This window comes from Heterodontus francisci, chromosome 32 (assembly GCF_036365525.1).
Source record: "Heterodontus francisci isolate sHetFra1 chromosome 32, sHetFra1.hap1, whole genome shotgun sequence".
In the NCBI taxonomy this organism is placed as follows: Eukaryota; Metazoa; Chordata; class Chondrichthyes; order Heterodontiformes; family Heterodontidae; genus Heterodontus; species Heterodontus francisci.
Window position 1 is genome coordinate 6,233,255 of NC_090402.1, and position 26,533 is coordinate 6,259,787.

The window sequence follows — 26,533 nt, forward strand, 5'->3', positions numbered from 1 at the left end:
GTCTCCAACCGATCTATATCCTGCTGTATCTTCTGACAATCCTCATCATTATCCGCAACTCCACCAACCTTTGTGTCGTCCGCAAACTTACTAATCAGACCAGCTACATTTTCCTCCAAATCATTTATATATACTACAAACAGCAAAGGTCCCAGCACTGATCCCTGCGGAACACCACTAATCACATCCCTCTATTCAGAAAAACACCCTTCCACTGATACCCTCTGTCTTCTATGACAGAGCCAGTTGCTGTATCCATCTTGCCAGCTCAGCTCTAATCCCGTGTGACTTCACCTTTTGGTAGGTGAACACTTCAAACACTTCCAGAGCGTGGTCGCCGATATTGATGGATGGAGCATTTCTGACGTTCTGTCCCATGATGTTCGTTTTCTTGAGGCTGATGGTTAGGCCAAATTCGTTGCAGGCAGACGCAATCCTGTCGATGAGTCGCTGCAGACACTCTTCAGTGTGAGATGTTAAAGCAGCATCGTCAGCAAAGAGGAGTTCCCTGATGAGGACTTTCCGTACTTTGGCCTTCGCTCTGAGACGGGCAAGGTTGAACAACCTGCCCCCTGATCTTGTGTGGAGGAAAATTCCTTCTTCTGAAGACTTGAACGCATGAGAGAGCAGCAGGAAGAAGATCCCAAACAGTGTAGGTGCGAGAACACAGCCCTGTTTCACGCCACTCAGGATAGGAAAGGGGTCTGATGAGGCGCCACTCTGCTCAATTGTGCCTTTCATATTGTCATGGAATGAGGTGATGATACTTAGTAGCTTTGGTGGATATCCAATCTTTTCTAGTAGTCTGAAGAGACCACGTCTGCTGACGAGGTCAAAGGCTTTGGTGAGATCAATGAAAGCAACGTAGAGGGGCATCTGTTCACGGCATTTCTCCTGTATCTGACGAAGGGAGAACAGCATGTCAATGGTGTATCTCCCTGCTCGAAAGCCACACTGTGCCTCAGGGTAGACGCGCTCAGCCAGCTTCTGGAGCCTGTTTAAAGCAACTCGAGCGAAGACTTTCCCCACTATGCTGAGCAGGGAGATTCCACGGTTGTTGTTGCAGTCACCGCGGTCACCTTTGTTTTTATAGAGGGTGATGATATTGGCATCGCGCATGTCCTGTGGTACTGCTCCCTCGTCCCAGCACAGGCAAAGCAGTTCGTAGAGTGCTGAAAGTATAGCAGGCTTGGCACTCTTCATTATTTCAGGGGTAATGACGTCCTTCCCAGGGGCTTTTCCGCTGGCTAGAGAATCAATGGCATCACCGAGTTCCGATTTTGTTGGCTGTACGTCCAGCTCATCCATGACTGGCAGAGACTGGGCTGCATTGAGGGCAGTCTCAGTGACAGCATTCTCCCTGGAGTACAGTTCTAGGTAGTGCTCAACCCAGCGGTCCATTTGCTTGCGTTGGTCAGTGATTGTGTCCCCTGATTTAGATTTGATGGGGGCGATCTTCTTGATGGTTGGCCCAAAAGCTCTCTTAATGCCATCATACATTCCTCTGATGTTTCCGGTGTCAGAGGCCAGCTGAATATGACTGCATAGGTGTTGCCAGTAGTCATTTGCGCAGTGCCTGGCTGTTCTTTGTGCAGCGCTTCTGGCTGTTTTAAGTGCTACGGATGTTCACTCGCTGGGGGCTTTCTTGTAGTTCAGCAGTGCAATGCGCTTAGCGGCTATGACAGGTTCCAGCTCTTCAAGGTGAGATTGAAACCAGTCTGCATTCTGCTTCACATGTTTGCCATAGGTGGTCATAGATGGCGTCTCTGATGTGGGCCCACTTGGTCTCTGCATCCCCTGTTGCAGTGTTTTGAAGGGCTTTTTCAAGTGAATTTAGAAACTTATGTAACAGCTGTGGGTAAGAAATTCTGTTAGTGCTGATGTGCGGGCGGCCCTTCTGCTTGGAGTGATGCAGCTTTTTTGGTTTGAGTCTAACCTTACTGCACGCCAGGGAGTGGTCGGTGTCGCAGTCCGCACTGTGGAAGCTGTGTGTGATTTGAACACTGTTTAAAGAGGCTCGCCTTGTGACGATGAGGTCCAGCTGGTGCCAATGACGTGATCTTGGGTGCCTCCATGAAACCTGGTGTCCGGGTTTAGTATGAAAGAACGAGTTGGTGATGCAGAGGTTATGATAGGTACACAACTCAAGCAGTCTCTGTCCATTCTCATTCATCCTTCCAATGCCATAGTGCCCAAGGCAGGAGGGCCATGAGTCATGGTCAGCCCCAACCCTGGCATTAAAGTCCCCCAGCAGGAACAGATTTTCGGTATTGGGGATGCTACTAATGATATTATGGAGTTCCTCATAGAGCTGGTCTTTAGCTTCAGGTGGGGAGCAGAGTGTTGGAGCATAGATGCTGTGTTTTACATAGCTGTTGGGTATATCAGTGTTATAGTGAACAGTGTGGGGTACATTGGAATGTTAGTTTGAAAGCCCTTTAAAGTTCATTCAATCCTGGTCCTTTTTTGTTTATTTTTCCTCCTCTCCTCTCTTGGACTTCTACTCAAGGGCACTGGTATCTCATCCAAGTGTCCATTCTTCATGGCAGAGCCTGGACAGTTAATATCAACATACTATCTGACTATAGCAGGCCTCACAATTGTGCTCAATCCTCCATTTACCTAACACACACTCTCACTGTCCAGCAAGAATGACTGAATACCAATCAGAAGCAGAACTCTGTCTGACTTCTCCCTTCCTTGAGCCAGAGGTGTTCTGACCAATTCTCACATCCTGCTGCTCCGAGGATTATATCAGCCAATTTCAGAAGACTGATTCAATTCTGCAACCGCACGCTCTGGGGCTGTGACTCGGGCTGCTTTTAATCAGTTGGGCTATTTAACGGACTTTCCTTTTATATTAATTTGCTACTAAACTGTGATACTGACTCAAGGTGCTAACACACCTACAAGCATTTCAATCGAAGGCTCATCTAGCCTCTGTAGAACTGTCTGCCCTCTATCTGCGGTTTCCTTGGTCCTGCCTGCCTGATTCTGCACCAGACTCTGTGATCCACTGCTCTCTAGTGGTGCTTCATGTAAATGACATCTGCATCCAAGATTTCGACAGACGATGTAAAATGCTTGCATATAGAAAGCTGTTACTGAGCCAGGCAAGAAAGACAAACATTAGTTTTACTGCGTAATCATTTCTTATATTGCATCAATTATTATAAAAGAAGTCTTATTTGCAGTTTCCAGTTCGTGAAGTCTGCAGCATTTAATAAACCTTTGGTTAACACATCGACCATCGGCAGTGGGAAGCATAGGTCATAGATCGTGATGCCTGGAGATGCTACATCAGGAGAGCTACAGACACCTTTGAGACTGAGTGAAGAACCAGCTTGAAAGATAAAAGGAGGAGAAGGTTAGATCCAGTTGCCCCCGTCCCCCAGCAGCGGCTACACCTTCACTTGTACCCGCTGTGGGAGAACCTGCCGGTCACGGATAGGCCTGACTAGCCACCAGCAGGCCTGTAACCGATGACTACAACCGTCCCAAAATCTTTGTTCACGAAGAAGTACCAAGAGAGGTCAATGCACAAAGTGCAGTGGGAACCTGGAACTAAGAAGCACATCTGGAGGCAGATTAAAGTTTCCTCTGCTCTACTGCACCTCAAAAGTTTTTTTTTTAGATTAGAGATACAGCACTGAAACAGGCCCTTTGGCCCACCGAGTCTGTGCCGAACATCAACCACCCATTTATACTAATCCTACACTAATCCCATATTCCTACCAAATATCCCCACCTGTCCCTACACTTCCCTACCACCTACCTACACTAGTGACAATTTATAATGGCCAATTTACCTATCAACCTGCAAGTCTTTTGGCTTGTGGGAGGAAACTGGAGCACCCGGAGAAAACCCACGCAGACACAGGGAGAACTTGCAAACTCCACACGGGCAGTACCCAGAATTGAACCCGGGTCCCTGGAGCTGTGAGGCTGCTAACGCATAGAAACATAGAAAATAGGAGCAGGAGTAGGCCATTCAGCCCTTCGAGCCTGCTCTGCCATTCATCATGATCATGGCTGATCATCCAACTCAGTAGCCTGTTCCCGCTTTCGCCCCATACCCTTTGATTCCTTTAGACCCAAGAGCTATATCTAACTCCTTCTTTAAACATACAATGTTTGGGCCTCAACTGCTTTCTGTGGTAGTGAATTCCACAGGTTCACCACTCTCTGGGTGAAGAAACTTCTCCTCATCTCAGTCCTGAAAGGTTTACCCCGTATCCTTCGACTATAACTCCTGGTTCTGGACTCCCTACCATCGGGAACATCCTTCCTGCATCTACCCTGTCAAGTCCTGTTAGAATTTTATAGATTTCTAGGAGATCCCCCCTCACTCTTCTGAACTCCAGCGAATATAATCCTAACCGACTCAATCTCTCCTCATATGTCAGTCCCGCTATCCTAGGAATCAGTCTGGTAAACCTTCGCTGCACTCCCTCTATAGCAAGAACATCCTTCCTCAGATAAGGAGACCAAAACTGCCCACAGTATTCCAGGTGTGGCCTCACCAAGGCCCTGTATAATTGCAGCAAGACATCCCTGCTCCTGTACTCGAATCCTCTCGCTATGAAGGTCAACATACCATTTGCCTTTTTTACCGCCTGTTGCACCTGCATGCTTACCTTCAGTGACTGGTGTACAAGAACACCCAGGTCTCGCTGCATATTCCCCCCTCTCAGTTTATAGCCATTCAGATAATAATCTGCCTTCCTGTTTTTGCTAACAAAGTGGATAACCTCACATTTATCCACAACATACTGCATCTGCCAAGCATTAGCACACTCACTCAACTTGTCCAAATCACCCTGAAGCCTCTCTGCATCCTCCTCACAACTCACCCTCCCACCCAGTTTTGTGTCATCTGCAAATTTGGAGATATTACATTTAGTTCCCTCATCTAAATCATTAATGTATATTGTGAATAGCTGGGGTCCTAGCACCAATCCCTGCGGTACCCCACGAGTCACTGCCTGCCATTCGGAAAAGGACCCATTTATCCCTACTCTGTTTCCTGTCCGCCAACCAATTTTCTATCCATCGCAATACATTACCCCCAATCCCATGCGCTTTAATTTTACATGCTAATCTCTTATGTGGGACTTTGTCGAAAACCTTCTGAAAGTCCAAATAAACCACATCCACTGGCTCCCCCTCATCAACTCTACTAGTTTCATCCTAAAGAATTCTAGTACATTTGTCAAGCATGATTTCCCTTTCATAAATCCCTGCTGACTCTGTCCGATTCTACCACTGTTCTCTAAGTGCTCTGCTATAAAAATCTTTGATAATGGACTCTAGAATTTTCCCCACTACCAACGTCAGGCTGACTGGTCTATAATTCCCTGCTTTCTCTCTACCTCCCTTTTTAAATAGTGGGGTTACATTAGCTACCCTCCAATCTGTAGGAACTGTTCCAGAGTCTATAGAATCATGCTCCACTTCCTAATCTCTCAGATCACTGAATGAGTTACCAATTTACTGTAAAATTAAGGGAGTGTCAACCTTGCTGTTGTATTTGACCCTGAGAGCAGCTTACGATCGCATATCCTCTCCATCACTAAGGCTGCCTACATCCACCTCCATAACATCACCCACCTCCATCTCAGCTCATTAGCTACTGAAACCCTCATTCATATCTATGTTACCTCCAGATGTGACTATTCCAACACTCTCCCAGCTGGCCTCCCATGTTAAACCCTACATAAACTTCAGCTCATCCAAAACCCTGCTGCCTATGTCCTAACTTGCACCAAATCCCATTCCCTTATCACCCCAGTGCTCACTGACCTACACTGGCTCCCAATCCAGCAACATCTTGATTTTAAAATTTTCATCCTTATTTTTCAAATCCCTCCACGGCCTCGCCCCCCTCTATCTCAGTAATCGCCTCCAGCCCTCCAGGATCTCTGCACTCCTCCAACTCTGGCCTCTTTCGCATCTCATGTTTTAATCACCATTGGTGGCTATGCTTTCAGCTGCCTGGGCACTCAGCTCTGGAATTCCCTCCCTAAACCTCTCCGCCTCTCTCTCCTCCTTTAAGACACTTCTTAAAACTCACCTCTTTGACCAAGTTTTTGGTCACCTGTCCTAATATCACCTTATGTGACTCAGTGTGAAATGTTGTTTGATAACATTCCTATGAAGTGCCCTGGGACATTTTTACGGTGTTAAAGACACTACAAGTTGTTGTTGTTTGGTGCTCTGGGGCTCGTGCCCATGCTGAATTGCTCTCGCTGATAGAATCCTGCATGAACTGAGGCCTCACGTGGTGAACGTCTAACGCATTGAACCATCCAGGCTCCTGTTGCATTTCCCCCCTTTCCTCTTCTCACAGGAGCACTGACTCCATGTTTGAGTTTGGTTCCACGATTGAAGATTATCTGTCGCTGCCTTGCCCTTTCCACCCAACGTTGCAGGGACGTTGGCTTGCTCTACACACGGTCAGCGAGCATCACACCTCAGCCTGCTCTTTGTTCTTCCTGCTGCTCACTCTTAGAAGCAGTCACTGGCTAGCAGTCAAGATCATAGAATCATACAACATAGAAAGAGGCCATTCAGCCCACTGTCCCTGTGCCAGCTGTTTGAAAGAGCTATCCAATTAGTCCCACATCCCCAGGAAATGGGAACTGGACAATTCAATGGGTTTAAGACAGTGGCCTTCACCTCAACATTGACCTGTGTCCATTTTCTCTTTCCTAGCCCAGGGTATCAAGGCCAGTTGTATTAGCCCCTACTCCCACCTTGGCTGAGGTGAGCTGTCTCAGCACAGACTAGGGATCAAACCTGGGAGACCTGTCTGGCTTACGAGCCACCTCAACCAGCTGAACCAAAGACAGATCTTTATCAATACAAATTTTCCATCAGTACATTGGCATGTTCAAGGTACAGAAAGAAATCTTCCCCAAATAGTTTTGCAGAAACCACAGTACCTTTAATTTTATTTTTTATTATATGCAATAACATTATAGGAGTGGGTTCCATCCAGGGTTTTAAATGTCATTGATAAACACTCCAGGCGTAGTCCTCTGAACATTCCTGGATTGATACACACGCAGACACACCGTAAAGGGCTGAGATTTTCAACATCCTTTAAATACTGCATTGCCTAATACTTTGTCTAACAAGATTTATACTTACTGTTTAAATAGGAATGGCAGGCTGCGAATAAATCCAACCAAATCAGTAATGGAAAACTTCAGTGACTGGCAATGGTTCCCTTATTTAAAAGTTGACACTTAAAATCCAGAGAAACTAATTTCAAGAAAAGCTAATGGATGCTGAGGGGAGGGAAGGATGGGGGAGGGGGTAGCAGGGCACCTGATACTTTTTGCATCAATGTACAGCCCCATTTTATATTTTAAAAAATGTATACCTTTATAGAGTGAATTATTTCATTAAAAGCATCGATATTCTCTCTCAGCAGCAGGCTGCTGGGTTGGGGAGAAACAGAGAACAACCTTGGACCAAGCCAGTATTCGGCATTCGGTAAATATCCGAGTTATTTTCTTTTAAAATTAAAATGCCACTTGTTTGATTTAATTAGCATAGATTTCTTTTCCAATGTATCAAAAGCACATTCTCTAGATTTTAGTTTTTTTTAAAAAAAACATTCGTGTAGTTCTCCTCGCCCCTCAGTCCTGCCAATGAGCTATTCCAATGGCACAGGTTGAATTCTTCAGATTATTGTATAATCTGGCAAATAATTGATGGATTTTAATTTAAAAAAAAAACAGATTGGGTTAGAGGGCAGTCAGGGAACTGGCGATTTTTAAACCAACTGCAGGGACTCAGAACTCTGACATAGCAGAGGAAGCACTGTGACACGTGAGCATCGCCCAGGTGCGGTGGGAGTCGAATTGAGTTATCAGGTTGGATTTGTCGTCATGCCCGAGATGAAGATTGTGCTGCAGAGAGGAAAAAAATAAGGTGGTGCCAACCGGCAAACTCTAGTGGCCGACAGCCAATGTCCGTTTGCACCCATGAAGTGCGAGCCCCCGTTAAAAGTCCACGCTATTTCACTCCAGCGATATGTCCAAACTTAAAACAAAACCAAAGAAAAAAAAATTTCTATTAAAAGGAAAAAAAATTGTCATGGTTTTTGTTTTGGTGAAAGTTTTTTTTTTCTTGCAGCCCGTAGGGAGGTACCAGACTGCCTATGGTGCTGGTATCCATTTTCCTTCGGCTCAGGACCCCACTGGGTTAATGGTGAGCAAGCTGCCAAATTTGAAGTGCTGGATGACTGGGAATTTCTCAAGGCACTGGAAAGGAAAAGAGAAGCATTAGGAGCAAGATCAAGGAAAACTCTCCTGCATTGCCAGACAGAGTAAAAGAGCTGGCCGCCCGATCTCCAGCCCTGCCACCCTCCCAGAATACTGCGGTCCTCCAACTATGGCCTCATGTGCCTTCTCCAGTCCTTTTGCTCCACATTGGCGGCCGTGCCTCCAGCTGCCTGGGCCCTAAGCTCTGGAATTCCCTCTTAAACCTCTCCACCTCTTTCTCTCCTCCTTTAATACATTCCTTAAAATCTCCTCGTTGACCAAGCTTTTGGCCAATGTACTAATATCTCCTGTTGTGGCTCGTTGTCAAATTTTGTTTGATAATTGCATCTTTGTAGCGCCTTGTGATATTTTACTATTTTAAAGTTGCGACATAAATACAACTTGTTGTTTATCCTCCAACATCTCTATCCCCTTTCCTCTCTTCTCATTGATAGTACTATGGTTACTTGCTCTCCGATCTTTCTTCACTTGTTCCCCTGACACATGCTTCCTCCTCCCTGCACATAATCAAGACTACAACGTCTCCACTCCCGCTCTCCAGTTCATTTTTACCTGTGCCCGGTACTCCTTCTCATCCTCCGACAGTATATAGGCTTTTAAAAATGCACTGCCCGCGAAGGTCCCCGATAAAATACAATTATAATTGACATCACTACAACACAGTGACTACACTTCAAAAGCAGTTCATTGGTTGTAAAGCATTTGGGTCATCCTGAAGCCATGAAAGACACTATAGAAATGCAAGTCTTTCTTTCTTTATCCCCTCTCTCTGATGCACTGATTATGAGGCAAATAGTTGAGGGCTGCCAAGACCAATGGGACAAAAAGCCACTTTAACTTTCAACTCTTTCCACAAAAAACTTCTGAGAGGTCAGTGACGTAGCAGGTGGGGGTGAACGCGGGAGTCAGGGAGAGTTCCGGAATGCTTGGAATGTGACGAGGATCTGTCAGAGGTCCTGGCAGCTTGGTGGCTAATTAAGCCTCACAGTCTAGGCACGCATAAGGATGGCAGGAGCTGAGAGATGACCAACAATGAACAATCTTTCAAACTGACGTCACCCAGAGCTCAAAGCAGAGAGTCGCCCAAAGCAACAGGAAGGATGAGCAGAGTTCCATGAAACAGGAGGTACAGAGGCATAGTTGTTATGTTAGTGGACTAGTAATCCAGAGGCACAAGTTTAAATCCCACCACAGCAGCTGGGGAATTTAAATTCAATTAATTAAATAAATCTGGAATAAAAAGCTAATCTCAGCAGTGGTGACCATGAAACTACTGGATTATACTAAAATTCCATCTGGTTCGCTAATGTCCTTTAAATCTGCAGTCCAAACCCAGTCTGGTCTATATGTGACTCCAGGCCCACAGCAAAATGATTGACTCTTAACTGCCCTCTGAAATCGTCTAGCAAGCCTCTGCATTGTATTGAATAAACAACTCACCACCACCTTCTCAAGGGCCATTCGAAATGGGCAAAAAAAAATGGTGCCCTTGCCAGTGACGCCCACATTAAAGGAATGAATTAAAAAATGTGTTTTATGCTCATTATAAACTGACAGTATCGAACACGTACAGGGCAGGTACAGGATGGGAGATACAGAGGAAAAGCTCCATCTACACTGTCCCCATCAAACACTCCCAGGACAGGTACAGCACGGGGTTAGATAAAAAAAAAACGGGGTTAGATACATAGTAAAGTTCCTAAAAAATAGACCAAGGGAGACTGGGAGAAAAGTAACTTAGAAAGCAATGTCATGGCGACCCATGGAGGTGTCGTAAATAGTGAGGAGGAAAGCCTTAGATTACAGGACGATATAGATGGGCTGGTAAGATGGGCAGAGCAATGGCAAATGGAATTTAATCCTGAGAAGTGTGAGGTGATGCATTTTGGGAGGACTAACAAGGCAAGGGAATATACAATGGATGGCAAGACCCTAGGGAGTACAGAGGGACCTTGGTGTATTTGTCCACAGATCACTGAAGGCAGCAGCACAGGTAGATCAGGTGGTTAGGAAGGCATATGGGATACTTGGCTTTATTAGCTGAGGCATAGAATATAAGAGCAGGGAGGTTATGATGGAGCTGTATAAAATGCTAGTCAGGCCACAGCTGGAGTACTGTGTACAGTTCTGGGCACCACACTATAGGAAGGATGTGATTGCACTGGAGAGGGTGCAGAGGAGATTCACCAGGATGTTGCCTGGGCTGGAGCATTTCAGCTATGAAGAGAGACTGGATAGGCTAGGGCTGTTTTCCTTAGAGCAGAGAGGCTGAGGGGAGATATGATTGAGGTATACAAAATTATGAGGGGCATTGATAGGTTAGATAGGAAGAAACTTTTTCCCTTTGTGGAGGGGTCAATAACCAGGGGCAGGAGGTTTAGAGGTGATTTGAGGAAAAAAAATTTCACCCAGAGGGTGGTTGGAATCTGGAACACACTGCCTGAAGGGGAGGTGGAGGCAGGAACCCTCACAGCATTTAAGAAGTATTTAGATGAGCACTTGAAATGCCATAGCGTACAAGGCTACAGGCCAAGTGCTGGAAAACGGGATTAGAATAGTTAGTTGTTTGATGGCCGGCATAGACACGATGGGCCGAAGGGCCTGTTCCTGTGCCGTATAACTTTATGACTCTAGATGCCTGTCAGTACGTGGACCAGGTTTGATCCCTGCTTTGTATTGAGTCAGCTGAGCGACAGTTAGATGCTACATGTGGCCCAGGGGGAACTGTCAGCCAACAACCCCATGCACCCCCAAATCCAGTCCAGAGGCAAATATCCTGTCAAAACTCATTAAATAGAAATGTTCAAAATTATGAAGGATTTTTATAGAGTAAATAAGGAGAAACGGTTTTCACTAGCAGGAAGGTTAGTAACCAGAGGGCACAGATTTAAGATAATTGGCAAAGAACCAGAGGGGGAGACGAGGAGAATTTAACGCTGTGAGTTGTTGTGATCTGGAACGCGCAGCCTGAAAGGGCAGTTGAAGCAGATTCAGTAGTAACTTTCAAAAGAGAATTGGATAAATACTTGAAAATGAAAAATTTTCAGGGCTATGGGGAAACAGCAGGGGGAATGGGATTAAAACCTAGCTCGGGTATAAAATTAAAAACCGACCCGACAACAGCCAACCCGAACCCGGGCCCGACCCGGACCCGGACCCGACAAGAGCCAACCCGGGCCCGGACCCGACAAGAGCCAACCCGGGCCCGGACCCGACAAGAGCCAACCCGGGCCCGGACCCGACAAGAGCCAACCCGGGCCCGGACCCGACAAGAGCCAACCCGGGCCCGGACCCGACAAGAGCCAACCCGGGCCCGGACCCGACAAGAGCCAACCCGGACCCGGACCCGACAACAGCCAACCCGGACCCGGACCCGACAACAGCCAACCCGGGCCCGACCCGACAACAGCCAACCCGGGCCCGACCCGACAACAGCCAACCCGGGCCCGACCCGACAACAGCCAACCCGGGCCCGACCCGACAACAGCCAACCCGGGCCCGACCCGACAACAGCCAACCCGGGCCCGACCCGACAACAGCCAACCCGGGCCCGACCCGACAACAGCCAACCCGGGCCCGACCCGACAACAGCCAACCCGGGCCCGACCCGACAACAGCCAACCCGGGCCCGACCCGACAACAGCCAACCCGGGCCCGACCCGACAACAGCCAACCCGGGCCCGACCCGACAACAGCCAACCCGGGCCCGACCCGACAACAGCCAACCCGGGCCCGACCCGACAACAGCCAACCCGGGCCCGACCCGACAACAGCCAACCCGGGCCCGACCCGACAACAGCCAACCCGGGCCCGACCCGACAACAGCCAACCCGGGCCCGACCCGGACCCGGACCCGTCAAGAGCCAACCCGGACCCGGACCCGACAAGAGCCAACCCGGACCCGGACCCGACAAGAGCCAACCCGGACCCGGACCCGACAAGAGCCAACCCGGACCCGGACCCGACAAGAGCCAACCCGGACCCGGACCCGACAAGAGCCAACCCGGACCCGGACCCGACAAGAGCCAACCCGGACCCGGACCCGACAAGAGCCAACCCGGACCCGGACCCGACAAGAGCCAACCCGGACCCGGACCCGACAAGAGCCAACCCGGACCCGGACCCGACAAGAGCCAACCCGGACCCGGACCCGACAAGAGCCAACCCGGACCCGGACCCGACAAGAGCCAACCCGGACCCGGACCCGACAAGAGCCAACCCGGACCCGGACCCGACAAGAGCCAACCCGGACCCGGACCCGACAAGAGCCAACCCGGACCCGGACCCGACAAGAGCCAACCCGGACCCGGACCCGACAAGAGCCAACCCGGACCCGGACCCGACAAGAGCCAACCCGGACCCGGACCCGACAAGAGCCAACCCGGACCCGGACCCGACAAGAGCCAACCCGGGCCCGACCCGACAAGAGCCAACCCGGGCCCGACCCGACAAGAGCCAACCCGGGCCCGACCCGGACCCGACAAGAGCCAACCCGGGCCCGACCCGGACCCGACAAGAGCCAACCCGGGCCCGACCCGGACCCGACAAGAGCCAACCCGGGCCCGACAAGAGCCAACCCGAACCCGACCCGGGCCCGACCCGACAACAGCCAACCCAAACCCGACCCAGGCCCGACCCGACAACAGCCAACCCAAACCCGACCCGACAAGAGCCAACCCGAACTCGACCCGGACCCGACCCGACAAGAGCCAACCCGAACTCGACCCGGACCCGACCCGACAAGAGCCAACCCGGACCCGGACCCGACAAGAGCCAACCCGGACCCGACCCGGACCCGGACCCGACAAGAGCCAACCCGGGCCCGACCCGACAAGAGCCAACCCGGGCCCGACCCGGACCCGACAAGAGCCAACCCGGGCCCGACCCGGACCCGACAAGAGCCAACCCGGGCCCGGACCCGACAAGAGCCAACCCGGGCCCGGACCCGACAAGAGCCAACCCGGGCCCGGACCCGACAAGAGCCAACCCGGGCCCGGACCCGACAAGAGCCAACCCGGGCCCGGACCCGACAAGAGCCAACCCGGGCCCGGACCCGACAAGAGCCAACCCGGGCCCGGACCCGACAAGAGCCAACCCGGGCCCGGACCCGACAAGAGCCAACCCGGGCCCGGACCCGACAAGAGCCAACCCGGGCCCGGCCCGACAAGAGCCAACCCGGGCCCGGCCCGACAAGAGCCAACCCGGGCCCGGCCCGACAAGAGCCAACCCGGGCCCGGCAAGAGCCAACCCGGGCCCGACCCGACAAGAGCCAACCCGGACCCGACCCGACCCGACCCGACAAGAGCCAACCCGGGCCCGACCCGGACCCGGACCCGACAAGAGCCAACCCGAACCTGACCCGGGCCCGACCCGAGCCAACCCGGGCCCGACCCGACAACAGCCAACCCGGGCCCGACCCGACAACAGCCAACCCGGGCCCGACCCGACAACAGCCAACCCGGGCCCGACCCGGGCCCGACCCGACAACAGCCAACCCAAACCCGACCCGACAACAGCCAACCCGAACCCGACCCGGGCCCGACCCGACAACAGCCAACCCGAACCCAACCCGGGCCCGACCCGACAACAGCCAACCCAAACCCGACCTGACAACAGCCAACCCGAACCCGACCCGGGCCCGACCCGACAACAGCCAACCCAAACCCGACCCGGGCCCGACCCGACAACAGCCAACCGTTTGAGGCTCAGCCAGCGCCGAGTTACTGATCGGCGGGCAGCTGCACCAGGTGCCTTGCTATTGAGCTGGGGAGCGGAAATAGAAAAAAAAAAAAATCTCAACAACCACTCTCCAGTGCTTGGCCACGATGCCCCACACAGTTCAATAGCCTGCCGATGCACACTGCCTGGGCCGACGCGCGACTAACGGCCACTCGAGCATGGTACCAGAAAGCTCGTGGATCCCGAACCCCGGCAAGATTAGGCAGCAACAAATTCAAACCCTTCGCAAGATTTTCCAAATCAATCATTCTTCCCTAAAAAGGGAAGTAAGTACAGAAATCAGAATGAATACAGCGCTGAAGGGGGCCATTCGGTCCATTGTGTCTGCGCTGACTCTCAGAAGGAGCAATTCACTCAAAACCTGCACATTCTTCCTTTTCACCCGTTTAAAAAAAAAACTTGCTGTGCTGCAAAACTTGCGGGTCAGCTGGATTTTGTGCTCGGGTCTCTGGAGTGTGACTTGAACCCACAGCAGTCTGGTTCAGAGGCAAGAATCTTTCCCCAGAGAGTGGTGAGAATGTGGAACTCACTACCACAGGGAGTGGTTGAGGTGAATAGTATCGATGCATTTAAGGGGAAGCTGGATAAACACATGAGGGAGAAAGGAATAAAAGGATTATGGTGATAGGGTGAGATGAAGAGGGGTGGGAGGAGGCTCCTATGGAGCATAAACACCAGCATGGAGCAGATGGGCCGAATGGCCTGTTGTTTCACTGTAAATTTGATGCAAACGCATTTTTTAAAAAAGCATTTCTGAACTTAAAAATAAAGTAAAGTAAGCTGCTCAAACTGAAAAACTCTAACCGCTCCAGAAGGAACAATTTAATCAAAGTTTGAATAACATTTCTGAAGGGAGTGGGAATGAAGTAAAAGAACCACACAGGTTCCTGCCTGTCTCCCAACAGCCTGCCTCAGTAACAGGCTGCCTTTTGTGTTGCGTTTTGCCTCGAGAAACATTTAGCACAGCTTCCTCTGGTGGAGCGACTGTGCTCCAGGAAGGAGGCCTTGCCCACGACTGCTGTCTCCAACACTTCCTCCTACGCCAACAGCTTAAAGAGACAGTCCATTTGTAGAGTGAGGTCAGCCCCTCCCTCTCAAACTTTTCTCCCCATCCCAAATCTACAACCATTCCCAGCACACACACCGCTCAACTCTGTCCCACTACCCACACCATCTGCCCTGTACCACCACGTAGCTGAGAGGGTAGACTCTCTGAAGCCCCTTTTCATGTACCAATGTGCCATTCAGAAACTGGCCGGTAGACAGTATTTGGCAGCAGTCCTGGGCATTGCTGTCCCTCAGCTTCTCTAGTCCCCTGTTCAGGGAGGTTTTCACTCTCTTGTACATGTGGGTGAATCACGGGCGCGTCCATACACTGCCACCCACCCTTGAGCATGGGCGATGGGTCATCAGAGTCAGCTTCATCAACAGAGGGGAGTAGCAGAGTTATTTCTTAGGAATAAAAAGTACTGTAGGTGGAATTCTGGTGATAGTGTAAACACTCGCTATGAGCAGTATTCCTTCCCTCAGCACCTAGTAACAGCTGCTGAAACAGTAACACGTATCTGGATACTGCACGAGGACAGGATCAGTCAGGACTGTGATGCTCAGACACAAAGATGGTCAGTTGGGCATGGGCCCATAGGCCCTGAGCCCTGCTGGGGCATGGTCTCAGGGACACTTCCACCAGTTGAATTGAACTCCAGTGAGTGTCAGTTTCTGAAGGAAAGGGAAGTGGAGTGCAGAATGAGAAAAGGAAACAACAACCTCCGCTTCACCCCCACGCCCTCGTAAAATTGCAACACATGTCAAAAAGACTTCACGATTATAGCAAGGTGCCAGCCATGGCTTAGCGGGTAGGCCCCTTGCCTCAGAGTTAAATAGTCACAGGTTCAAGCCCAACAGACTTGACTGTGTAAACTAGATGGACACTCCAGTACTGAGGGAGCGGCGCACTGCCGGAGGGGCAGGACTGAGAGAGCAACGCACTGCCAACTGGAAGAAGAGCAGGGGTGTTCTCCCCGGTGTCCTGGCCAATATTTATCTCTCAACGAATATCACTAAAACAGATTATGTGTTTTTTTATTCATTCGTGACTTGGAGGGGAACTTGCAGGTGGTGGTGTTCCCATGCATTTGCTGCCCTTGTCCTTCTAGTTGGTAGAAGTTGCAGGTTTGGAAGGTGCTGTCTAAGGAGCCTTGGTGCATTGCTGCAGTGCATCTTGCAGATGGTACACACTGCTGCCACTGTGCATCGGTGGTGGAGGGAGTGAATGTTTGTGGATGGGCTGCCAATCAAGCGGGCTGCTTTGTCCTGGATGATGTCGAGCTTCTTGAATGTTGTTGGAGCTGCACCCATCCAGGCAAGTGGAGAGTATTCCATCACACTCCTGACTTGTGCCTTGTAGATGGTGGACAGGCTTTGGGGAGTCAGGTGGTGAGTTACTCGCCACAGGATTCCTAGCCTCTGACCTGCTCTTGTAGCCACAGTATTTATATGGCTACTCCAGTTCAGTTTCTGGTCAATGGTAGCCGCTAGGATGTTGATAGTGGGGCATTCAGTGATGGTAATGCCATTAAATGACAAGGCGAGATGGTTAGATTCTCTCTTGTTGGAGATAGTCATTGCCTGGCACTTGTGTGGCATGAATGTTACTTGCCACTTATCAGCCCAAACCTGGATATTGTTCAGGACTTGCTGCATTTCTACACAGACTGCTTCAGTATCTGAGAAGTTGCGAATGGTGCTGAACATTGTGCAATCATCAGCGAACATCCCCACTTCTGACCTTATGATTGAAGGTGCTTTTTGTGTGTCGGACATACCTGGGCAATTTTCCACATTGCCGGGTAGATGCCAGTGTTGTAGCTGTACTGGAACAGCTTGGCTTGGGGTGCGGCAAGTTCTGGAGCACAGGTCTTCAGTACTATTGCCGGAATATTGTCAGGGCCCATAGCTTTTGCAGTATCCAGTGCCTTCAGTCGTTTCTTGATATCGCGCGGAGTGAATCGAATTGGCTGAAGTCTGGCATCTGTGATGCTGGGGACTTCAGGATGTGGCCAAGATGGATCATCAACTCAGCACTTCTGGCTGAAGATTGTTGCAAATGCTTCAGCCTTATCCTTCGCACTGATGCGCTGGGCTCCCCCATCATTGAGGATGGGGATATTTGTGGAGCCACTTCCTCCAGTTAGTTGTTTAATTGTCCACCACCATTCATTGGATGTGGCAGGACTGCAGAGCTTAGATCTGATCCGTTGGTTATGGGATCGCTTAGCTATGTCTATTGCATGCTGCTTACGCAGCTTGGCAAGCAAGTAGTCCTGGGTTGTAGCTTCACGAGGCTGACACCTCATTTTGAGGAATGCTTGGTGCTGCTCCTGGCATGCCCTCCTGCACTCTTCATTGAACCAGGGTTGGTCTCCTGGCTTGATGGTAATGGTAGAGTGGGGGATATGCCAGGCCATGAGGTTAAAGATTGTGGTTGAGTACAATTCTGCTGCTGCTGATGGCCCACAGTGCCTCATGGATGCCCAGTTTTGCATTGCTAGATCTGTTTGAAATCTATCCCATTTAGCACGGTGATAGTACCACACAACACGATGGACAGTATCCTCAATGTGAAGGCCGGACTTCGTCTCCACAAGGACTGTGCGGTGGTCACTCCTACCAATACTGTCATGGACAGAAGCATCTGCAGCAGGCAGATTGGTGAGGACGAGGTCAAGTATGTTTTTCCCTTTTGTTGCTTCCCTCACCACCTGCCGCAGACCCAGTCTAGCAGATATGTCCTTTAGGACTCGGCCAGCTCGGTCAGTAGTGGTGCTACCGAGCCACTCATGGTGATGGACATTGAAGTCCCCCACCCAGAGTACATTCTACGCCCTTGCCACCCTCAGTGCTTCCTCCAAGTGCTGTTCAACATGGAGGAATACTGACTCATCAGCTGAGGGAAGTCAGTAGGTGGTAATCAGCAGGAGGTTTCCTTGCCCATGTTTGACCTGATGCCATGAAACTTCATGGGGTCTGCAGTCGATGTTGAGGACTCCCAAGACAACTCCCTCCCAACTACATACCACTGTGCCGCCACCTCTGCTGGGTCTGTCCTGCCGGTGGGACAGGACATACCCTGGGATAGTGATTGCAATGTCTGGGACATTGTCTGTAACTATGATTCCGTGAGTATGACTATGTCAGGCTGTTGCTTGACTAGTCTGTGGGACAGCTCTCCCAACTTTGGCACAAGCCCCCAGATGTTAGTGAGGAGGACTTTGCAGGGTCGACAGGGCTGGGTTTGCCATTGTCGTTTCCGGTGCCTAGGTCAATGCCGGGTGGTCTGTTAGGTTTCATTCCTTTTTATTGACTTTGAGGCGGGTATATACAACTGAGTGGCTTGCTAGGCCATTTCAGAGGGCATGTAAGAGTCAACCAGATTGCTGTGGGTCTGGAGTCACATGTAGGCCAGACCAGGAAAGGACAGCAGATTTCCTTCCCTAAAAGGACATTAGTGAACCAGATGGGTTTTTTTTTACAACAATCGACAATGATTTCATGGCCATCATTAAACTAGCTTTTTTTTTTGATACCAGATTTATTAATTGAATTCAAATTCCACCTTCCGCTGTGGTGGGATTCGAACCCATGTCCCCAGAGCAATACCCTGGGTCTCTGGGTTACTTGTACAGTAGTCAGTATTGCACTGCTATTTGTGGGGTCGTGCTGTGCACAAAGTGGCTGCTGTGTTTCCTACTCTGCAACAGTGACTACGCTTCAAAAACTACTTCATTGGTTTTAAAGCATTTGAAATGGCCTGAGGTCATGAAAGGAGACATATAAATGCAAGTTCTTTGCTTCTTTCCTTTATCTGTAATTGGGAACTTCAAAGTTTAGTTGTGGAGGCTATGGCTACCATCTTAAATGTGTTTCACTGCCAAGTTCAAATTTAGCACAGCCTACCCACACGTAGAGGCCGAGGGCTAGTGTCTACCCTGTACGGGCTAGTGTCCACCCTGTACGGCATCACTGTGATTCACTCCAACACCTCCTAGTTTTGAATGGGCAGCTCCAAATCCCAGGTGATCAATTTTTTTTTTAAAAAAAGGACTGCAGAGTCTGAAACTGTCCAGAGCAAGTTTTACAACTCGGAATAAATTATTAGAGGATTTACTGACAAGTCGCTGCTCCATAAAAGAGCAACTTTGGGCGGCACAGCGGTTAGCACCACAGCCTCACAGCTCCAGCAGCCCGGGTTCGATTCTGGGCACTGCCTGTGTGGAGTTTGCAAGTTCTCCCTGTGACAGCGTGGGTTTCCTCCGGGTGCTCCGGTTTCCTCCCACAGCCAAAGACTTGCAGGTTGATAGGTAAATTGGCTATTATAAATTTCCCCTAGTGTAGGTAGGTGGTAGGAGAATTGTGAGGATGTGGTAGGGAATATGGGATTAATGTAGGATTAGTATAAATGGGTGGTTGATGGTCAGCACAGACTCGGTGGGCCGAAGGGCCTGTTTCAGTGCTGTATCTCTAAATAAATAACTACGAGCTTCAGCAGTTTGTTTGCAGTGTGTGGAGGGGCTCAGGCTCAGGCTCTAGATTGCAGTTCTTGACACCTCAGCTGTCCACTCAGGTTTCCCTGTACCCCACCAAAACCTGCAGGATAACGTCCCTCACAGTGTGAATCACTGTCTCGGTGGGTTTTAAACCAAAACTTTAAGCCACAAATGATGCAAAGTGCTGCGTAGAGGATCACATGAATGAGCAACAGTTTCCCCACACAGCAGTACTTCATCACACAGTTGATGCCCAAGGACTTGAGCAACAATGACCCCAAGATACGCCCGCAAAATAAATGTCGTCAGTAGTGGAAACTGGATATCTGCCCCTTTCCTACAACCCCTCCCCCACCCTCCAATTTTCCACTCTCCATTCCTGCAGGCGCTGCTGCACCTTTTCGAAAAGGAAGCAAGAAAAATAACTTGCATTTCTGTCGCACCTTTCACAACCTCAGGACATCTCAAAGTCAATGAAGTATGTTGGAACTGTTGGAATGTAGGAAATGCAGCAGCCAATTGGCACACAGCAAGCTCCCACAAACAACAATGTGATAACAACCTGATAATGTCTTTTTAGTGATGTTGGTTGAGGAATAAATATTTGTCACAGGATACTGAGCAGAACTCCCTCCCTCTTTGAAACAGTGCCGTGGGATCTCTAATGTTCACCTGAGAGGACAGACAGAACCTTGACAAACCATCTCATTTGCAAGACAACACTCTAGTACAGCGCTCCCTCAGTATTAGCACTGGGAGTGTCAGCCTAGACAATGTGCTCAGGTCCCTGGATTGGGGATTGAACCCAGTGAGGGCAGAGTGCTTCCCATTGAGCCCCAAACAAACATATGAATTAGGAGCAGGAGTAGGCCACTCGGCCCCTTGAGCCTGCTCCGTCATTCAACAGGATCATGTCTGATCTGATTGTAACCTCGACCACATTCCCTACTACCACTGATAAACTTTCACCCCCTTGCTTATCAAGAATCTATCTACCTCTGTCTTAAAAATGTTCAAAGACTCTGCTTCCACTGCCTTTTGAGGAAGAGAATTCCAAAGACTCACAACCCTCTGAGAAAAAAATTCTCCTCATCTCTGTCTAAAAATAAGGAGCTGCCCATTTAAAACAGTGACCCCTAGTTCTCCCACAAGAGGAAACATCCTTTCCACATCCACCCTGTCAAGACCCCTCAGGATCTTATATGTTTCAATCAAATCACCTCTTACTCTTCTAAACTCCATCTGTGTCTCTCTCCACACTACCTCTCACTGGGGTACAGTTCCATCGATTCTGGTATCACTGAGGAACCTCACCAGAGTGCCCATTCTCAGTTGTCTATTCAACTGGGAGGGCATCACAGCCGAGCACAAGCTGATAAACACGGGTTTGCTTTCCAGCAGGAGTCTCTGGATATTAATCAGCAGTTGGAAGTAATGCAACAAACCATCGTGTCCCTATTAACGTTGCCATGGCGAAGGTAAGCTAACTCACTACAACTACATCTGGTAATCATATAGTAACTTCAACAGACAGCCATTCCTGCACACAGGAGGAGCACATGTTGGCTTTAGTACTACACCAGGCACTGCCCTTATCCACTGGGCCACTGTTGTGCTGGTTAGGGGTAATCACGCTTTAAGTTGCACTCACCTCAGCCTTATACATTCGAATCAGTCCCTGGTTAACTTTGGACCATGCAGGGACAGCACTGATGTTCCACAGCTGGTTGGAGTGCTCCGCAAAGGGGCCAGTCTTCATCTGGAGAAACAAACACAGGGCAGTTAACGGCATTACTCACTGGTACACACTAACCCACACGACTGTTAGGCAATATAGGATTACATAGAATGTACAGCACAGGAACAGGCCATTCAGTCCAACTAGACCCCGCCAGCATTTATGCTCCACTTAGATGAGGAAGGAAGGAGACCTAACAGTAGTAACCGTTGGTACTAAAGACAGAGAGAGCAGCAGGTATTGAGGACGTATGGTCAGATTTTCAGGAGTTAGGGAGGAAATTAAAAAGTAGGACTTCGGAGGTAGTAATCTTTGGATTATGCCCAGTGCCACGCACCAGACAGTAGAAATGAAAGATAGGAAGGATCAATGTGAGGCTTGAGGCATGATGCAGGAGGGAGGGCTTCAGATTCTTGGGACATTGAGACCAGTTCTGGGGGAGGAGGCACCTATTCAAAAGGAACAGGTTGCATTTCAATAGGACTGGGACCAGTGTCCTTGCAGGGAGCTTCACTAGTATGGGTGGAGAGGGTTTAAACTAAATTGGCAGTGGGGATGGACATCAGCATACAGAATTAGAAAAGAGGAATAAGCTGCATAAAAGAGAGAGAGTGTTGGATAGTACTGGAGAAGGAAGTAGTACCATATTAGATAGGATCAGACTAAGAATACAAGGAATACAAAGACCGGTTTAGAATGCATGTATGTAAATGCACAAAGTGTGGTGAATAAGGTTGGTGAACTACAAGCACAAATAGCCATGTGGGAATATGATATAGTGGCAATAATGGAAATGTGGCTTTACAAATAGTGAGGACTGGGTGGTTAATATTCAATATTCAAGGATACAAAGTGTTCAGAAAAGATAGGGAAGGTAAAAACGGAGGTGGGGTAGCAGAACTGATTAAGGAAGACATTGTAGTGTTGGAAAGAGAGGATGTCCTTGAGGGGCAAAAACAAAATCCATTTGGTTAGAGCTGAGAAGCAAACAGGAGATGATCACATTATGGGGCATAATCTGTAGACCTCCAAATAGGAAGAGAACGGTAGAGGAGCAAATGTGCAGAGAAATCAGAGAGATATGCAAGAACTATAGAGTCGTGATACTGGGGACTTTAATTACCCAAAAATCGATTGGGATAATATTACAGTAATTTCTGAAATGTGTTCAGGAAAATATCAGTATGTTCTCAGTCCAACTAGGAAGGAGACATTGCTGCATCTGGTGCTGGGGAATGAGGTGGACCAAGTGTCTGTGGAGAAACACTTGGGTATGAGTGATCATATCATATGGTTTAGATTGGTAATGCAGAAGAGCAAGGAACAATCTACAGCTTCTAAATTGGAAGAGGGCTAACTTCAATGGAATGAGAGGGGATCAAGCCAGGGTAAAATGGAACCAAAGATTGACAAGAAAAACTGCAACTGATGAGTAGATGATCTTTAAGGAGGTAATTTTTCAGGTACAGAAAGAAAATGCTAATAAAGTATCAGTAAAAGCGTAGATGGTAGAGGTAATGGATGGGGTGAAAAATGATGGGAAGGATATATGGAATATAAGACATATGGAATGCTTTCCTTTATTGGCCGAGGTATAGAATACAAAAGCAGGGATGTACTGCAGGAACTGTATAAAACGCTGGTTAGGCCACAGCTGGAGTATTGCGTACAGTTCTGGTCACCACATTACAGAAAGGACATAATTGCTCTGGAGAGAGTACAGAGGAGATTTACAAAAATGTTGCCAGGGCTTGAAAGTTACAGCTATGAGGAAAGATTGGATTGGCTCGAACAGAGGAGGCTGAGGGGTAACTTAGTTGAGGTGTACAAAATTATGAGGGGCCTAGATGGAGTAGACAGGAAGGACCAGTTTCCCTTAGCGGAGAGGTCAATTACCAGGGGGCACAGATTGAAAGTAATTGGTAGAAGGATTAGAGGTGACATGAGAAAAAACTTTTTCACCCAGAGGGTGGCGGATGTCTAGAAATCACTGCCCGGATCGGTGGTGCAGGCAGAAACCCTCAACTCATTTAAAAAGGTACCTGGAACTGCACCTGAGGTGTTGGAACCCGCAAAGCTACGGACCAGGTGCTGGAAGGTGGGATTAGATTGTGCGGCTAGTTTTTTCCAGCCGGCGCAGACACAGTGGGCTGAATGGCCTCCTTCTGTGCCGTAACTTTTCTTTGGTTCTATGGATGTACTGGAAAGGTTGGCTATGCTTAGAGCGGGTAAGTTGCCTGGTCCAGATGGCTTGTATCCCAGGATGCTAAAGGAAGTGGGAGTGGAGATAGCAGAAAGGATTGCCATAATCTTCCAATCTTCCCTAGATACGGGGGAGGTGCCAGAGGATTGGAGAGTGGCAAATGTGACACCCTTATTCAAGAAAGGGTGTAAGAACTTTCCTAGTAACCACAGGCCAGTCAGTTTAACATCAGTGGTGGATGTGGAAACAATAATCAGGAGGGGAAAAAAAATCAACAGCCACTTGAGAGGTTTGAGTTAATTAAGGAGATCCAGCATGGTTTTGAAAAAGGCAGATCGTGCTTGACTAATCTAATTGCATTTTTTGATGAAGTAACAGATAACAGAGAAAGTTGATGAAGGGAATGCGGCGAATGTTGTCTATTTGGATTTTAAGAAAGTGTTTTACTAAGTACCACGTAAAAGGCTGGTTAACAAAACTGAGGCTCATGGAATAGGAGGGTCAGTGTCAGCTTGGATAAAAATAGCTCAAGGACTGAAAACAGCGAGTCGTGGTAAATGGCTGTTTATCAGACTGAAGGATGGCAGACAGTGGTATTCCCAAAGGTTCAGTGCTAGGACCACTGCTTTTTTTGATACAGCTAAAAGACTTGGATATTGGAAAACAGAATAAGATTTCAAAATTTGCTGATGATACCAAATTTAGAGATGTGGCAGTGACGATGATACCAATTGACTACAAAAGGATGTAGATAAAACTAACAGAACAGGCAAACAAATGACAAATGGAATTTAATACAGATGAGTATGAGATGATGCATTTTAGTAGAAGGGAAAGGGGGAAGCAATATATACTTAATGGCATGGTTCTAAAGAGTGTACAGGAACAGAGGGACCTGGGGGCAGGATATATTGAGAGAGTGAGTGGCAAGGCATATGGGATTTTGAGCTTCATAAATAGAGACATTGAGAAGAAACCAGGGAAGTTATGCTGAACCTTTATAAAGCTCTAATTAGGCCCCAACTAGAGTATTGTGTCCAGTTCTGATCACCACCCTTTAGGAAGGATGTGAGGGTCCTGGAGAGGGTGCAGAGGAGATTTGCCAGAATGGTCCCAGGGATGGGGGATTTTAGTTACAAGGTTAGGTTGGAGAAGCTGGGGTTGTTCTCCTTGGAGCAAAGGAGATTGAGGGGAGATTTGATCGAGGTGGACAAGATTATGACAGGTTTAGATAAGGTAGACAAAGAAAAACTGTTCCCATAAGCTGATTGTGAAAGGACTAGGGGACATAGATTTAAGGTTAGGGGCAAGAGATGCAGAGGGATGTAAGAACTTTTATACGTGACGGATAATGACCTGGAACTTGCTGCCTACGAGGTGGTGGAAGCAGAGATGATGAATGATTTCAAAAGGAAGTTGGATGGGCACTTGAGGGAAATAAACTTGCAGGGCTATGGGGAAAGAGGAGAGTGGAAACGATTGGATTGTTCTACAGAGATCCAGCATGGACTCAATGGGCTGAATGGCCTCCTTCTGTGCCATAATGACTGGAAAATTGCAGCTATGAGGAAACATTGGATAGGCTGGGGTTGGTCTCCTTGGAACAGAGGAGGCTGAGGGGAGATTTAATTGAGATGTACAAAATTGTGAAGGGCCTGGATAGAATGGATGGGGTCAGTGACTGGGGCATAGATTTAAAGTGATTGGTAGAAGGATTAGAAGGGAGATTAGGAAAATTTCTCTCACCCAGAGGGTGGTGGGAGTCTGAAACGCATTGCCTGAAAGGGTGGTAGAGGCAGAAAACCTCAACTCATTTAAAAGGTGCCTGAATGTGCACCTGAAGTGCAGCAAACTGCAGGGCTATGGACCAAATGCTGGAAAGTGGGATTAGGCTGGGTGACTTTTTTTTTCAACTGGCGCAGACACAATGGGCCAAGTGGCCTCTTTCTGTGACATAAACTTTCTATGATTTCTATGACTCTACGACTCTATATACTTATCTTCTACATGCTTCAACTACACCCTGTGGTAATGAGTTTAGAAATTGGGATTTTGATTCCAAAGTCTAAATCATTAAGATAAATGGTGAACAAGAGTGGTCACAGCACTGATCCTTGTGGGATGGACCCCACTTCCCACCTTCTGCCAGATACCCCTCTGTATGGATCAAGAAAAACTGAACAGGTTGGAGCTCTTTTCTCCAGTAACGAGAAAGCTAAGGGGCGACCTTATAGAGGTCTTTAAGGGTCTGAATTGGTAGGCGTAAAGATGATGTTTCCACTTGTGGGGGAGACTAGAACAAGGGGCCATCAATATAGGACAGTCACTAATAAATCCAATAGGAAATTCAGAAGAAACTTCTTTACCCAGAGAGTGGCGAGAATGTGGAACTCTCTACCAAAGGGAGTGGTTGAGGTGAACAGTATAGATACAGGCTGAATGCCTCTTTCTGTGCCGTAACTTTTCTATGGTTCTAGATACATTTAAGGGGAGCTCGATAAACACATGAGGATGAAAAGGACTAGAAGGATAGGTTTATAGGGTGAGATGAAGAGGGTGCGAGGAGGCTCATGTGGAGCAGAAACACCAGCCTAGACCAGCTGGGCCGAACGGCCTGTTCCTTGCTGAAAATGCTATGTTACTCTGTAGCTCATGCAGACTTTCAAAAACATCTGTGCCCAGTGCCCACCTGCTCATCCCCTGTGACATTTGCCTCCTCACACAGCTTCTCACCCTACCTCTCGAGAACGAAAGAAAGCAAATTAGCCACAAATCGATTAGAGTACTCAAGCACACCCTCCCTGAATAGTTTATTGACAGAGAGAACTGGGAATGTGGACAGTGTGTCTCTCTCCAATTCAGCACCACTTCCTTTTACGTTATTCCCTCTCCAATCTCTACGCATTGGCGCCACACAAGTGCCCGATCTTGCCTGTGCGAGGCTAGGCATGGACAGGTTTGTGACCAATACTAGTAACTGTGGCTAATTTTCCCCTCCTTAAAGGGCAGAGGA

The 26,533-nt window shown here is 48.7% G+C and overlaps 1 protein-coding gene across 1 annotated transcript in view; it reads right to left on the minus strand.

The window, feature by feature from the left end:
• Nucleotides 1-6,941: 6,941 nt before the first annotated feature.
• The window catches only part of ptpa (protein phosphatase 2 phosphatase activator), a 42,217-nt gene continuing 22,625 nt past the window's right edge, over nucleotides 6,942-26,533 (minus strand). The window contains exons 7-8 of the mRNA XM_068011840.1: nucleotides 21,231-21,338; nucleotides 6,942-8,273 (exon numbers count right to left, since the gene is read on the minus strand). Coding sequence (XP_067867941.1) covers nucleotides 8,199-8,273; nucleotides 21,231-21,338 — 183 coding nt within the window. The 3' untranslated portion in view covers nucleotides 6,942-8,198. The remainder of the gene's footprint in view (nucleotides 8,274-21,230; nucleotides 21,339-26,533) is intronic.